Source organism: Porcisia hertigi, chromosome 33 (genome assembly GCF_017918235.1).
Source record: "Porcisia hertigi strain C119 chromosome 33, whole genome shotgun sequence".
Classification (NCBI taxonomy): domain Eukaryota; phylum Euglenozoa; class Kinetoplastea; order Trypanosomatida; family Trypanosomatidae; genus Porcisia; species Porcisia hertigi.
The window spans coordinates 1,170,955-1,187,504 of record NC_090592.1 but is presented as its reverse complement, the minus strand read 5'-3'; the positions used below and the strand labels follow the sequence as shown (position 1 = coordinate 1,187,504).

Genomic DNA, 16,550 nt, shown 5'->3' with positions numbered 1-16,550 from the left:
CACCTCCTATACATACATATATATATATATACATATAATATGTATATATATACCCATACATTCATGGATCTACATACAAATATAGATGTGCCTAGAAACCCCCCACGACTAGACAAGTGTAGGCTCTCACTATTTTCTATACCCCTCCTCCCCTCTCCTCTCCTCCCCCACACATACACATACACATACACACGACAAGTTCACACAAAATGTCTCCGCCCTCCGGTAACTCCAATGCGTGATTCCGTTTTCCTTTTCCAAACGAGACGATAGAGAACAATTAGGAAAAGCGGGTGAGGAGCAGAGAATGCTTTACACACACACACACACACACACAAATGTGGACGAATCCGGAGATGGGATGGTTGGGTGTTCTCGTTGCGTGAGACGAGCTGACCAGTCACCAGGAAGGGGTTAGCCGAGAATGCGACGCAGCTTCTTTTCCAACACAGTCCATTAGTGAGTCCATGTGTTGAGGAAAAAAAAGGAGGGGGGGGAGAGGGGGGTGGGAGTGGATAAGGGAATTCAGCAGGAGATTGAGCAAGCAGGGTATGGGAGTAGATAGGGCGGTGGCAGCTTCTAGGCTCGATGTGCTCACAGAGAAGCGTGGGGGCTGTCCAACCGATGAGCAAAGAATAGGCAAGTATCGCTTGTTATACAGGCGACGCGCTGTGTTTACGTTCCCCATCATGTGTTGGAGACCACCGCACAGTAACTCTCGTTCATTTCGCGTCTCTTCACCCATCTTCCGCCTCATGATTGATTGCATCTTCGCATATATATATATATTTATATATATGTTGGGGGGGGGGGCGGGGGAAGAGGGAGGTGCTCTTCCACATCGGCTCCTGTTCGCGTTGTTTATCTCTGCGCATTCCCTGATTTCATGCATTACAGCGACACCGTATGCCATCCATGCTGTACACACACAGAGAGAGAGAGAGGCACAAGGACGCACACACACACACACACACACACACACGTTGCTCCGTATTCGGGCCTCACCATCATTTCAGGTGCGTTACGCAACCTTTGGCATGTTATGTCTCCTGCGTCTTGCACCCTCTCCTGACTATACCGGGTCGGATAATCGTCGAGTACGCGTTCTGCATCGGTGCATCAGCGCCGCTGGCTGCGCTCGTCACCAACGCACCCAATGCCGCCATTGTCCTTTCCACCGCCGCCGCTGGAAGAAGCCAGCATGGGATCCTCGAACACCAACTGCCGCACAGCGCCGTTGGCGTAGCCGATCAGGAACGTCGGCACATCGGGGTGCTCTTGATAGATTGCTGTTACTCGGCAGCCCAGACCCCCTGTGCCACGCCACGTTGCACAGCCTACGCTCATCATGCCGGCCCCTGTTGCCGCTCCGGGAGCATCACCACTGTTGCTGCTGCTTCCAAGAGGCGCCGTGCGGCTGACGAATGCATTAGCGGAGCGCCCAGCACCAGTGGTTGTCGCACCCTGCTGTTCTCCAGAGCCACTCGCAGTGGCCGATACTGCCAGCGCCGCTTCCCCACTGAACAGCCGGGTATGATACTCCACAATGGCAATTCTCCCAGGTTCCACCGTGTGAGGCGGCAAACGCGTTGTGCGCCATGCGGAGAGGCTGCCGTCAGCGTGCCCTGTGAGAAGAAATCCCGTCCCAGCAGCCCACTCAGTTGTTTGATGGTACGCGACAGCGGTGATGTCCGCCACACAGAGCACAGGGCTCTTGACCGCAACGCCAACGTCGCCGTTATCGTCCTCCAGCGTCACAGCGTCCACCGGGTGAATTGACTTGAGTGAGGGCAACGTGCCGACACCGAATGGCTCGCCGTTATTGTCGAAGAGAAGTAGCGAACGAGCGGTCGCAAGCACCACGTTGCCCGAGACGGTGTCGATTGCCACGTCTACGACAGCAGGCGCTTTGACAGCGTCGCCCGCCGTCTGGGTAAGCGATGGAACCAAGGCGTGCGTCGCTGTTGCCAGCAGGTGCTCCAAATGGAGGCGACACAGAAAGGAGCACCCGCTTCGTTGCACGCGCCATAGGATAGGCTCGTCTTCACCAGCGGAGTGCGTGATGGTGACGGCGCGATGCCGCAACGAATCCAGCGCAATCTTCGTAACTGGTGAGTGGTGGTAGCAGAGCGTGGCGTGTATTTGAAGGGCGCCGTTGCCGGTGTCGTCGGGAAACAGGCAATATACAGTGCCGCTGCTGGTTGCAACAAGCAAGACAGACTCGCGTGGGCCAACGGCAACGGCGCTGATGCAGGCACCGTTTTCATTCCGTGGATCGAGGAAGGCGGCGGGGTGGAAGGCGGTCTTCGCAGCGGTGCAGCGCATGAGGTGCGCCTCCCGTTCGTGCCAGCAGAGGTAATGGTCTGTGTCGGGCACGGGCATCAGCTGGGAGTACGCGCACGCAAGCTTCTTGGGGGTTCGCAGATAACCAAAGTGTAGCACTGCTGGGTTTTCCAAGCGAAAGATGTCCGTCAGTGCTGGTGGTGGTGGGTGCTGCAGCACGCTGCTCGGCGGATCACGCAGCACAAACCATGTCTGGGTTTCATCCATGGCGTGGATCAGCATTCGCATTACCTTTGGCGCCTCGCGGCAGAACGCTTGCGTGTAGGTCTGTCCGCTGGCAAAGGAGCCAGCAGACACGATATTGCTGAAGGTTGCCCCAAGCTGACTTCCAGTGCCTGTCGTTGCCGAGTTGTACAGTTCACCAAGAGTCACCGTACTTACCCTATCCAGGGCCGACGAAAGGGTCACTGGGATGGCGCGGCCCGAGCTGTGGCCGTCTGACCACGCCAAGGCGCCACCGCCACCGCCGTCTGGAGGTGTGGTCTTCACGACGGGTGTCAGTTCGTGATGGGAGGGGTGGCGCTCCTGGAAAAGTTGAAGCGGTGTCTGACCGAAGTTGTCCACCTCCGCAATAATGACGTCGCAATCGTGCGCCGTCTCGGCGTGTTTCAGAGCCTGCACGACCTCCTCCCCATACGTCATGCGTTGAAAGACGTTCTGTCGTTCCATAGCGAGCGGGCCACGCCGGCGCACACCGAATACAAGGTCGATCCACTGATGTAGGTGCTCCACCACGTAGGGGCACTCCAGCGCGTAGCGCATCACTGCAGTGAAGACCTGGCGCGAGTTTTTCGCCCACGGCGGGAGGTGCACATCATCGACCGCCTCACCGTCTGACTTGATGCCAAAGTTGAGGTGGTCTGCGTTTGCCAGAAACCCGCTGTTTGCGTAGAACTCCGGGATGAGCTCCTTGCAGTCCGCTGGACCTGTCACGCATGAAGTGAACGACGCAGAGACCGAGTCAAAGAGTCGCGCGGCAAGGTCGAAGTCCCCACCTTGAAAAAGACGTGCGTAGGTCGTGAAGGGCTCTACACGTATGAGAAAGTACAGTACGCCGCCGCTGGTAGAGTAGTGAGTGCCGTGGTGAAAGGGGTAAATCTTGCCCATGCTTTCATCATCCAGCACTTCGCGTGTGTTCTCGAAGAGCTGCGAGACCGCGGTGCGTCGTGTCTCGGTTTGCGCTCCCATTGGATACGCGAAGTTCCGAAAAGTCGACGGGGCCCCAAGGTCGAGCGTGGAGCTCGTGTAGTCGGCCAACACCCACGGAAAAACGGGGTACTGGTTCAGGTCTCGGTTCGTCCGTCCTGCCGTCTCGTTCAAGAAACGGAGATACTCAAAGTTCGAGAGAGACCCGGTTGCCCACCGGACCAGCTGCAGTTTCAGGCTTGCCGCACGCTGGCTCTCACCCATGAAGATGCACTGCTGCGTGCCCACGACGTCCTTTAGCACCTTGATGAACTCTTTCCGCGCAGATGGGTTCATCGACTGCTTCGCGTCTACAACCGATAACATTGGACCGTTGTCATGGTACAGATACAGCTGCACCGCGGTGTCGAGATGCATGTAGTGCAGGGAGCGCACCGCGCGGATCGAGCTCACCAGGTAGGTCCAGTAGATATTCTGGTAGCTGTAGCCTATTACCTGTCGTACTGCCTGTGCTACGCGGGTGCCGTCCTGCTGCTGGCGGCGCTTTGTCGGGTTGTCTTCGAAGAGTTTTCGCAGTTGTTTTGTCATGGATGACATGCCAAATGATTTCTTCCGTGCTGGCTTGGTAAGTGAGGGCCTGCTATAATCCGAGATGCTCCGCTCGCTAGCGGCGCCGCGGCTGTGAGCATCGTCGTCTTCGACCTCGTGCTCGCACAGGATGATGTCTCCGACCTCCGTCACACGAGAAAGTCCAATCAGCTTCAGGGTCACGTTCGTGAGAAGGATGAGACACGGGGTGGCATGGATGCCGTTAATGCGGAAACCGTTACTGAGAAAGCGCACGGTTTCGTGCGGTGCCACCAAGTAGCGCAACAGTGTCATGGCAGACGGTGTAAGGGTGATGGATAGACCCTTTAGCGCCACGGCAAAATCATCGTTACCGATGTGCGGGCGACAATGAGTGCTGAACGGCGGGATCAGGGCAGCAATGTGCTGGACGAGTTCCTCGCACTGCGCGGCACGGACCAAGTCATTCTTTGGCAGTTGGTCTTCGATTGGTGTTTTCGCTGCTGCTGTTGTCGCCTTGACCCACGTCGGCGCGCTTTTCTCGCTCGTCAAGCATCCACTCATATCCTCCTTTATGCCCGCACTGCCGAAGCCTCTACCGCTGCGCTGTCCTGCTGTGTCAGATTCAACTGTGGTGGTTGCCGCTCCCTCTGCCATCTGTAGCTGCGAGGCGCGCTCTTCTCCCCATGACAGACATTTTAGCTCCCCGTAGTTCATCTGCGGATCCATGAAGTGGAAGAGCGTCCGCCCCGCAGCTTCGCCAGCGCGGATTCGTTTCGAGGCTGCCCCCCAAACGGCACTCTGGTCTTTTTCTTCCTCTGCCACGGTCAACGACATGCACCCAGGCCGGGCATGCGCCACCGGGGCGTTCTCATGGAGTGCAACTGTAGCGGAAAGCAACCAATGCAGCTGCGATGCATCCACACGAGGCGTTGCGTCAACAAATGAGGAAAAGTGCGATACGTAAGCCGCCCGCAAGAAGGCGCCACGATAGCGCTCCGCCACCTCCGTGCTTTGCAGGTACTGCGCGTTGAAAGCCTTGACGCGCTTGATATACTCGCTGCGTGTCTTGATGCTGGCCTTGAATGCCAGATCTGCCATGGCCTTTGGGCGGCCCGACATGAGCGTGTCAAGGGAAGAAATCTCATCGATGCAGTACTGCTCGAAAGTCGCACAGCACTCGTTTTCCCCGAGAGAAAAGATCATTACAAAGTCGTTGTAGAGCGAAAAGCGCTGCGTCAGCGTGCGCACTGTCAGCGCCTTACCGAGCTCTTTTGTGCCCGCGTAGGTTTGCACGAGATGGCGGAAAATGAGGGCAATGAGGCGCTTGCGGTGGCGCGCGTCGGCGTCCGACATCCACGCTGGCGGGAGGGAGACAAAAATGCGGTAGAGAACACGGAGCAAGGACTCCAACACACCCTTTTGTTTCCACCCGCGCCGCAGAACCAATGTGGTCAGTGTGTAGACGCTCTCGATTAGGCTGACGCTGGCATCCTGCGTGGATGGCCGGTTTAGCACCGCGATGCACGCACGCATCACCTGCCCACTGAGTTGCTTCACGTAGCGGCTTGGCCACCCTTGGCACAGCACAAGCAGGGTCAGGAAGAAGTGCGTCGCCATGGGAAGATCCAGCACATTAATGGTGAGCATGTCAACAATCAACTCCGTGAATCGACTTAAATTCAAGAGAAACACGTCCGAGTTGGCATTGGCGGTCGTGGCTGTGCTGCAGTTTTTGCTGCGACGCGGCGCGTCACTGTACTGTGCATCGAAAACGCCACCGCTACCATTGCCACCAAGACCAGTGATAGTACTGGAGTGGGGACCACCCCCAACGGCGTGGGTGAAGCCCACCGATGGCAGCACGCTTGATGCGGATGCGGTGGCGGATGAGAGGGGGACGTTCCTGGGAGGTCCTCCGGTGCTGTCACTCATTGGAGCTCCTGTACTTGCAGCGGTGGCTAAGCTGAGCGCGTCTGAGGAGTTCACTGGCACGTGTTCCGGCGGCGGCGGCGGCACCGTTGAGGCGTACTTCGTCAGCGGTGACACCACATTTCCGTGATGTGCGTCTTCAAGGAGATCACAGTCTCTCTGTTCCTTGACCGCATTGCCGACGCAAAGAAGAAAGTAGCGCACGAGAGTATTCGTCCAATTGACCGAAGCCGCCTTGATGGATACGATGAAGAGAAGTTGGAAGAGCAGCCCACCGCAGGAGCCGTATGTGGGCCCACCGATCCAGTGTGGCACAGGAAGCGTGTGAAGAGATGAGCTGATCAGGGCGCTTAGGATGGTGACGGCGTTGCGGCGTACCACCTCACCCACAGACATCATCAGCTTCGTGATGCTCACGGCGAACATATCAGAGGGGTCGTGTCCGCGCTGGGCGGCAGGCGCCGCTGGCAGATTCGAGGTCGCGAAGGGAGCCGAGGCCGCCTCCTTCGATGCTTCAAGAGTCAAGGGCAGCATCGACACCGCTGTTGAGTTGGATGACACAGTAGAGGCGTGACTACTCGCTGACGACACAGACGAGGTGCCGTCGTCGTCATCACAGACGTTACGGTGTGCGTCCAACGGCGTCTCGGAGACCGTGCTTGAATCATCCGGCCCCACCATCGCTGCATGTGTGGTAGATATGGGTTTCTTTGTATCCTTCAGCAGAATTGCCGCAGCTTCTGAAGCGACTTCGCCGCGGACCTCTCTTTCAGGCGCATCGGTCTCGTGGGGTTGCTGCGGTGAGTGTGCCGCTACTTGTGCTTCCTCAAGACGCCGCATTTGCGGCGAAGAAATTGCCTCTGGAGAGTGCGGTCTGTCAACGTCAAAGGGGATATTTTTGTCGCTTCTCGAGCCGCCGTAGTCTTCGCTGAGAGCACGTTGCTGCTTTCTGTCGGAGTCCACCACGTCTTCGTCCACCTGGTCCCCCCCCTGGTGGGACGGATAGCTGAGCAGCGTCGACGGCGATTGGGCGCCGCGGAGCACCGTAGAGCTCGGGCAGGGAAGGCGCGGCAGCGGCAGTGAAGATCTGGCTTTGTCTTCGTGGTTCCTCTGCGTGTCTTTTGGGATAGCGCTGACGTCATCCCCGTCGCTGTGGCTACGCGGGCTGCGAAACACGGCCGTTTCCGTTCTGTTGAGAATGCATAGGTCAGTGCCTTCCAAGCGCTGTGAGGAATCAAGTAGAGGATCGCGGGGTTTCTCCTCTGACAGCGCCTTCGTTCCACTTTTATTCTCCGCTGTGTCGTCCGCAGACTCTTCACTGTCGTACACGGGGTGACTCCGAGTGAGGAGCTCAGGTTTTCCATCCTCCTCCGCCTGCTGGTGTTGGTTTGGCGTTACAGTTGTCGTGAGTGCTGGAGCTGTGGCTGTAACCGTCGCTTCGATCGGATTTCGCACCGGCATAGCCATCATAGAGCGGACTACCTGATCCCACTGGTCAAATTCCTCTTGGAGCATGTCGTTTGAGATGTACTGCACGAGCGAGCTCAGCGCGGCCGTCTGTATGGGCGAGTTCACGAAAAGGTAAAAATAGCTTGACATCGACGCAAACCGTTGCAACATTTGTATGCAAAACAGCGTCCCGGAATGGCGGCGGTGGAACTCCTCTTCGTAGATAGAGGCGTGAGGCGTGTATATCCAGCCGCAACGCCGCACTTGGAGGGGTAGCCACAGCAGCACGCAAACACGGAGCGCGGCAAAAGCGCGCCGGTGTTTATGGGAGTGCACGCGGTAATCCTTACCTTTGTTGAAATGTGCGTGTAGCGCAGAGGCCATCGCGCTGTTGCCGCTGGCAGCGTCGCGGGCGCTGCGCTTTGACATCGGATGCGGGCACACTTGGAGCACACCAAGGTTGGACGGAGCCTCCTTCCTCGACAAGGACGGTGTTACGGAAACGCAGTGCGACACTGTTGTTTCTGGCGTCTGCGGCGTCGAAAGGACTGACATCACCGCCTCCGTGGCGGACGTTGATGACGGTAGCGCTACCCACATGTCTGGAAAGAGAACCGGCGGTTTCCACTCTGAAGGGATGCTACCGAGACTTGCGTGGCGACTGTCGTGGTGGCTCTCATCGATAATGCCCACGGACGCGGGGGGCGTTACAAGATGGGACTGACCTACACTGTTTTCAAGGGGCGTTGGATCCCCTGGCAGATCATCCCCGTCCCCGTAGCAGCCAGTGCCATCGACACCTGCGTCGTTGCGGCTTAGTTTGTACGAGCCGATGTGTGTCGGCGGCTGGGCTGTTGACATCACCCCAGTGCGACTGCCGGCCTCCTCTGCTGCGTTTAGCATTTCCGCGAGTACGGCGCCGTTGACAGTCTCACAGATCTGCTTTGGCGGGGGGTCCTCCACACCGAAAATGGGTACTTCGACAGCGGAGGCGTTGGCTTCGGGGGGGCGGAGGCCAATCAGGAACGCACGGTATCGGCGTACCCGTATGAGGATCATGAATCGACTGCACACGCGCACCAGGCTCAAGTAGCGCCGAACCCGGTATGCGAGGCGCTGCTGGTCGTGTAGCACCGCTTGTGCTTTGAAGCGGCGCTGCCACGGCGACTGCACAACGCACTGAATGTGAGCGGTAAGGAGTTGCACAAAAATCGGAGCAACCAGCGTATTGGGGTCCGGGCTAAGACTATTCAGGAGACTATCCAGCTGCTGGTGCAGCGAATGCTTGTGAGAAAGGACATCGATATGATTCGCAGTACCCATTGTAAGTGCCAACATTAGCAGAATGAGGTCCTCGTACACGGCGTGCACCGTCAGAGCTTCGACGACAGCGGATTGGTGCCGTGCGACCTCGTCCTGGAGCACTGGGTTATGTTGAACGGCCTTGAAAAAAATGCGTGTCGCGTACAGCACCGCTGCTGGGTCCGCAAACCGTGATACACACGCTGCGTACCACGGCAGGTCAACCGAGTGCGACAAGGCTGATACGCAGGAGCTCTGCGAGGAGCACTCCAACAGACTTGACAGAAGAAGGGTGGCCAGATGATTCGCTGTGCGTAAAGGAAGGAAGGTGCCGCGCGACATGGCCCCCATCACCGGTAGTGAGACCTTAATTTGTTCGCTTCGCCGACTGCTCGTCGTCATTTCTGCAGGCGTCAGCAAGGCAATGAGGGAGACGAAGATTTGCACCAGTCCGTCCTCCATGTCACATGCCACGACAACTTGTTGGGCTACCTGCACTACGGCGCGACGCAGCAGCGGCGATGTTTTTGAGGCCACCGCAATAAGGCTGTGTAGGAGTCCATCAATAAAGCGGTCTGGGGACACAAATCGCGCGTTGTGCTTTGCGTAGCGACAGTGAGACGGTTGAAAAAAGTGCTGGACTCGGTGGAGAAGGTACAGCGCCGTGTTCAGCCGCAGCGCGGCGTAGAAGCGGGCATCGCCCAGCACGTGTTCAAAGGCGAGCCGGTTGATAATAATTCGATGCTCCTGGTCGAAGACGTTAATTTGGGAGGATGCAAAATCGAGAAGTTGGTCGCACGCGGTATTCGTCATGTAGCAGGCAGCATGATTCGTGAGCATGTAGGAGAAGAGCAAGTACGTGCGTGGGTCAAGCGTAACGGCGAGCGTGGTGCGCTTCACACAGGTGAAAATTAGCTCCAGGAGGCCCTCCAGCTCTGCTGATGACGAGACGAGGTGCATCCAGTCCAACATACGCACAATCCCTCCGCGGCTGGCCCACAGAAGTCGGTAGTCCACCCACGTTTTCGGCGGTGTCGCGAACTGGCCAACAAGCTTCGCGACCACTGGGGGACTCCTAGGGTAGGCAAGCACATTTTGCAGAAGATTCTCTTCGTTCTCGTACGGCACAAAGCGACCCATGCGAGCGGCGAAGGCCGACTGCACATCATGGTGGGAGTCTCCACTCGCACCCGTGGTGCTGCCGTTGGTGGCTGCAAACGATGGCCCCGCCGCACCGCTGGAGCCGGTGGGCAGCTGCTTTGGATTCATCAGCAAACCCAGTCCACCGAAGCTAAAATTGGTAGCGTTGCCCGCGGACCCCGGCGCCGGAGTGCCACCGGTGACGTCAATCTGGCGAAACAGTGTAAGTTCCTGAGGAATGCCCTCTTCCAGAATCTTGGCAGGAAAACTACCCGGGCGTACCTCGTCGGTCGTAGTCCTCCGACCATCGCCGTTGCTCGCGAGTTCCGCCTCTACCTGCGATCGACTCAGCGCCTGTGCCCAAAGGACGATGTCACCTATGAAAAAAAGCGGGCAGGCGTCAGTGTCCAGCGACGTGGTAGGGTTGAGAGCCTCATCAGTGCAGCCGACGTTCACGCGCACTTCCGCACCGGCGGCAAAGTAGGGAAACGCCGTCGAGCCCACCTTGAAGCCGCTGACGTAGACATCCAAGACGTGCGTTGGACGCAGGACGGCACATGCGTGCAACCACTTCTTCGGGCAGAAGTTATGCAACGCCTGATTTTCGTTAACCGTCACGCGCCGACCATCGTTGATGGTGAGCTGAACGCTGTCCCCACCAATGACAAAGAGGGAGGCGGCTATCGTCGGTCCGCGCAACACAGCAGCAGCGCCGCCGCCGCCGCCGCCGCCCTCGCTCAAGGGGCCATGGAAATCAAACAACGGGACTGTGATGCGCAGCCGGTCAAACTTGAACCAGGCCGAAATACTGAATCCCGCGTCCGGCCACATGCCCATGCTTACCTGCACACCGCCATGTGATGTAAAACGGAGTTCGCTTCGCTGTGGTGCGTGAAGCAAGATCGGCTGCCAGAAACTATGCAAATCCGCTGCGGTGCCGGTGAAGGGCAGTCGCTCCTCCAAGAAAGGCCGCGGGAGTTCCAGATAAGGAAGCAGCCGCGTCAGCTTGTGCTCAAGTGCAAAGCTCGCCAGCCGCTCTGAGTGGACACTGCCCGTGCATTCCAGAACACGAACGAGGGCGTCGACAAGGTTTGTGAAGAGCCGGTCGCTGTGGCTCTGGGCAAATGCCAGCAACGACGGGAATAACTCAAGGAAGATGGGCTTCCGGACTGCGCAGTTGTCGAGGGTGAGATGAAAACCGCCGAGCACTTGCATCCCCGTGTGAGGTGCACCCGGGTTTCTAGCGTTCGATAGCCTGCCGCCGGCACCGCCGTAGTTGCTAATGGAGGCGTCCAAGACTGCCTGGGTAACAATGATGAAGTACTCCGTACCCTCGAGCCTCGCCAGTCGCTCCGTGACGCTCGCAATGAAGTTCGTGGTTGAGAGCTGTGGCGGCTTTCGGTCGCCAGGCTCGAAGGCTGAAAGGAACTCGAATATGTGCTGCGTCACATTCATGAAGTTCGGCGTCGATTGCGGAGATTCCATGATCCGTACGAGGACACGTATAACCGCGTCCACACAGCCGTAACGCTGCATCCACAATCGCCGCTCGCGTTTCGTTATCGCCGTCAACGCCACCGAGGTGAGATAAGACGAGAACACCGAGAGCGTCTCTGTGAGAAGAAAGGTGTCGCTGTCGAGAATTACATCAGCATAGAGCAGATACACAGACGGAGTCTCCAAGGAGTGTGTCATACACTCGCGACCAAGTCGTGAGAGGTTGCTGTCATGACTCGTGAAGAGGGCGAGCACTGTAGAAAGCCCGGAGGGTGAAAGGAGGTTGTCCGAGCGGCTCAGTAGCGAGCGAAACACCAAACTGAGCGCCTTCACGGTGTTTCTGGACTCTCCCAAGCCCGCTCCGACGCCTGAAGCGGTCGTCAGTTCAACCAAATGCGTTACGCCCAAGCTGGAGTCGCCGGAGTGGCTGCAATGCACTTTATTCTCAGCGTCTCGCATCGTACTGTTCACGCTGACAGCACTCCTCGGCGGCTCTCGAACAGCGCGAAACATCGACCCTTCCCGCAGCGCATCGGTCAAAGTGTCTGTGGTTGTTATCATCTTCCAAGGCGAGGATGCAGCCACAGAGATGTCGTCGAGTTCAGCAAGCAGGGCGTCGCGTCGCCGGTTAGCCTGGTCAGCAGAGAGGGAAAAGGCGGCCCATGTCGCACCGCTCGAGGTCGCTGCATTGGCTGTGGTAGGGGAGGTAACCACAAGTGTTCTGTTGCTGTCCATGGGCAGAGACCCACGGCCTACAGCGCGGCTCATGAGGTGCAACAGTACTTCCATCGCGTGTCGGTCGACATCTTCATCACACTGAGCGCCAACCAGGGCGATGAGCCACAAAACGATAACGCGGGTAAAGGCGCCCTCAAGAGCGACGCCGAGCGGGTCGATGGCGTCACCACAGTAGAAGTAGAGCGGCAGCTCTGTCAGCGAGGCTACTTCACTACCCAGTGGCGTCACTCCGAGAACTTTGTAGGTCTGCTCAAGCGCCTCGATGACTCCTGACGCGAAGGTGATGAGCTCCCGCTGCGTCAGGTGAGCACGGCCACTCGTACTTGCCACAGCGCTGTCCCGCGTGCTTTGCTCCTCCTCCTGCGTGAGGGCTTCTGGTACGTTCGACGGGTCGTCTCTCTTTTCTGTCGCGCTTGTCGGGATTCTGCGAGGTTCGCTGTGGTATTGGAGCTCGTGCAAAAACATCTTCAAGTAAGTTCCGATGAGCGCGTGTCCCTCATAAAGACGAAAGGCTTGTTTGTCGCGCAAGACGACGCTGGGAAGCAGCAGTCCCGCCCCGAGGCGGACATCTAAGCCCAGATCCGCGTCAGCCCACACGAGATTGAAGATGAACACAAGTTCTCTCACAAGCGCTGTGAAGGACGGCACGTCGCACCATGGCGAGAACACCCGCCTCGAACAGGACTCCTCCCACCGGTAACTGTGATGAGCGTCACTCTTCAGCGAGCGGCGGCTGCCGCTATTCTGTTGCCGTGACAGAGAGTGGCTGCGGCTCACGCGAGGGCGGGGCAGTGGTGGTGATGCGGCCGAGTTCATGCGGCCCGAAAACCCCGTTGCACCACTGAGAGGATCATCGTCCTCGCTGGTATCGATGCCGTTGCTTGTGCTACTCCCATCTCCGTCGCGCGGGAAAAGCGTGGAGCTGGAGCCATAGCTGGGCGGGTTGCCCCACATCTCCCGCCCTGCGTCACCACCACCGTCGGCATTTGCGACTCCGTGCGTGACGGGGACAGCGCCGCTGCTTGCATTATGATTTCGGAAGAACGACTTGAAAAAAGAAAGCGCGAAGTTCTTGCCGCTGCCATCGGCAACACTCTTCCGTGCTTTGTTAGTGCCGGAATCTTCGTACTCTCGGTGGGGGTGCTGCAACCGCCGGCTCGAGGGTCGCCCCTCGGTCGGAACGACGCTGCCAAGAGGGGCCAGAGTACCAGATCCCTCCAACCCGTTGCCGGGGCCACTGCTGGTCCCTCCGACGATGCGAGAGGAATTTTGGGTCCCTCCGTTTTTGTCCACGCCCCCGTCGAGGCCGCCGTTGACCCCCATCTCACTCACAAAGTCCCGGAGGTCCCCAAAGCTCGAGGTGACGAAGAAGCTGGCGGCGGCGTCGGCCACGGACACCTGCCCACTCTCATCTGCTGGGGTTCTAGGTCTTGCAGCTGCTGCGCCAGTAAAGGATCCTCGTAGGTTACTCTTCTTTGGGGGCTCCACTTGATCCGGCTCCTGGGTGTCGAGCATGCAAAAAGAGTGCAATACAAAAAAAAGAGTCTGATCGCACTCCAGCACACGTTTTGTCGCCATTAACACCGCGTGGATGTCGGTTTGAAGGACCATGTGCACTATTTGCTGTAAAATGACCTCTTGAAGCTGCGTAGTGCTCATCGAGGAGTCTTTGGGGGTATTTTTTACTGCGGAAGCGACTGGAGGCTGACCCATCCCGCTCAAACTTGTACCAACAGCGGCTTCCACGCAGGGCTGTCGTGATGGCGAAGGTAACCCTGAGAGCGGTGGTGTGCCCTTTCGGTCACCTTTCATCGCCTTCTGTTCTCTGTCGATAAGAGTCGGAGCAGAAGGCGCTGGAGTGGTGCGTTCCAGAGCTGGTCGTGCCGGCTTTTCGGTGCCCATCCCTTGCACCAGCGAGAACAAAAACTGGAACAGCACGAGAATATTCTCGTGCATGGCCACTACCTGCGAGAGCCGTGGCGACGCTTCCGAGGCGCTCGTGGAGCTCCGCACTGACGCTGATGGCGCCGAGATATCGCCGACGTCGATAGTCTTTCTGCTTAGCAGCAGTAGATTTCCAACGGTAGAGAGCACCATGCAGTTCTTATAGTCGCGTGTTACGCGTATTGCCTCAATTACAGCGTCAAGTGCCGAGAAGAGGAGAGCATCGAAGGCGTTCTCGCGACCACCAAGCAGAAGGGCTTTCAGCTGCGGTCGTGACAGCCCTGGCAGATTGAACGCCCGGGAAGAGCTCATGGTGTCACCCGAGGGAGAAGAGCTAGCAGGATGCACCAGTAAGGCGACGGATGCGTTCGTTTCAGTGACGCTTGTGACATCTCTGGGCATTCGCTGGTACTGCTGAGGTGCTAAAGGCGTCAACGCATTAAAGTAGCGCGTTTTGAGGAAGCCTGCGCCAGGTGGACGCCGCGGTATGGGGCTAGCATGCATCGCGATAGGCTGTGGTTCACTAAGGGCTTCTCCTTTGAGAGGGGTGACGTCGCTGTGGCCTTGACTTCCTTCGCGTGTCACAATAGCATGCCGTGCAATGGCATCTTCGGTTGCACCGTCAGCTTTCTCCACGACCGTGTGCTCGTCCTCGTACGGTCGCAGAGGATCGCCAGCTGCAATACGCAACTTGAGCCCGTAAAACATGTACGTGACACACGCCACAGGTTCCGAGTAGAGGAAGGCCTTAGCGCACGCTTCATGATCGCTGCAGCAGCCCAAAATGCAACGCAACACGTCGTGAGTGGCGTAGACATGAGCGCTTTTTATTGTACTTCCGCAGCGTGCCCGCCGGGCCGCCTCGTCACAGAACCAGACATAGATTTGTGACATCCAAGATAAATGCTCGCCAGAGACGATGTGACCGCAGATGGCGTTGAACACCTTCAGTGCCATGTCGGCGCTGTCACAGGCGCTTACCTCGCTAAGCATAATGGTGCAGTTTTTCAGCGAGCAGAAGACCCGGAGGAGAGAAAGCACACGGTCCTGCGCGAGCAGTGCCACATGACGCATCTTGGCTTCTCCGTCACTACCTGTGACGGCGGCGCAGCTCTCCTTCAGGAAGGTCAGAAGCGTTCGAGCCAGCTCCAAGACCATCTGTCCTGGATCGCTGGCGACGTGTGACACGAGAGACAGTTTCTGGAGGCCCATCACACGCCTCATTAGAAAGGCCAACTCTGTCCAGAGTCGCCGCTGTGATATACCGCTTGTGGCGCCGATAGTCCCGATGTTTTCTGGCATTGATGAAACTACGGAAGCTCTGCCGACTTGTTTTTGGTGGTCGAGAAGCACAGTGGACGGGGCCAACGACGTAGCGACGGCCGAGCCTTCAGGGTGATGGTACACCCTGTCATACTCGAGGAGACTGTGGGCGATGTTGAACAGCTTTTCCACATGGCCGAGGTCGCGTTCCGAGAGGGAGAGCATGATGGACTACGAAAAAGAAATGGGGAGATTTCTGTGAGCGGTTCTGCATAGCAGCGCAAATCCGGCTAGCGATCCCCCCCTCCCCTTCCCCCACCTACTCCACCAAAGTGCAATTTTTATTTGCGAAGTTCGTCCCGTTTGCCCGAGGACTCTCCGTTTGTCTACAAGGCGTTCTGTGGATGGGGTCAAGCGTGCGCACACTCACAGGGTTTCCCAGGCTCTATTACTAATGCGTCTTCGTCACGGTGGCCGTGGATTATGAGCTTAGCGGGACAAGGGGGGATGCGGGTACTCGGGAACGCCGCTGCAGGGGAGACGTGAACTACTGCGGCGGTGTGGCCTAAGCAAAAATCACAGCAACCACAACCCCACACGAGTCAAACAGCAACAACGAAAAAATGAGACCGAGTTCAGCCGTGTCGGAGGAGAGGCGAAGAGGGTTGGGCAGCGGTTGAGAGAGCGGGGGCGGGGCGGAGGAGGGGGGGGGAAGGAAAGAAAAAAAGTCGCAAAAGGAGGGAGGCAAAAACGCTAAGGAAAAAAAAACGACGGCGAATTCTGGAAAGGGAGGGTGGCCAACACACGCCAGGCACGCACGTTCGAGATGTGCGAGGCCTGGTTGTGAAATGAAAAGATTAGAACGCAAGCAAATGGAAAGCAAGGCACCTCTCAAGACATACGCACGGAGCGTCAAAGATGGAGGAGGTGTGTGTGTGTGTGTGTGTGTGTGTGCACACGCCTTCAGAGGCGAAAGGAGAGGCACGCGAAGGCAAAAGAGACAGAAAAAAGCTAGAGGGTAGCTGAGAGCAACAATACAGTCAACCAGGGGGGGGGGCGGGGGTCAACGTTGATGCTCTGTAAGGCTAACTCAACGTGCAAGTACACACACACACACACACACAAACGTGGGTCAAGAAAACTGAAGTAGTGAGAAGAATGGAGGGATAAAACACAGTATACCTGGTCCACTCCCCCCCCCCTCCTCCTCAGAAAAAGAAGAAATACGC

General features: G+C 57.6%; 1 protein-coding gene across 1 annotated transcript; it reads right to left on the bottom strand.

The window, feature by feature from the left end:
* Positions 1–1,119: 1,119 nt before the first annotated feature.
* JKF63_02310 (uncharacterized protein) lies at positions 1,120–15,546 on the bottom strand (the record flags this gene model as incomplete). Its single annotated transcript, XM_067898350.1, has 1 exon — positions 1,120–15,546. One exon carries the CDS (start codon positions 15,544–15,546, stop codon positions 1,120–1,122), a length of 14,427 nt encoding a protein of 4,808 aa, XP_067754507.1.
* Positions 15,547–16,550: the final 1,004 nt, after the last annotated feature.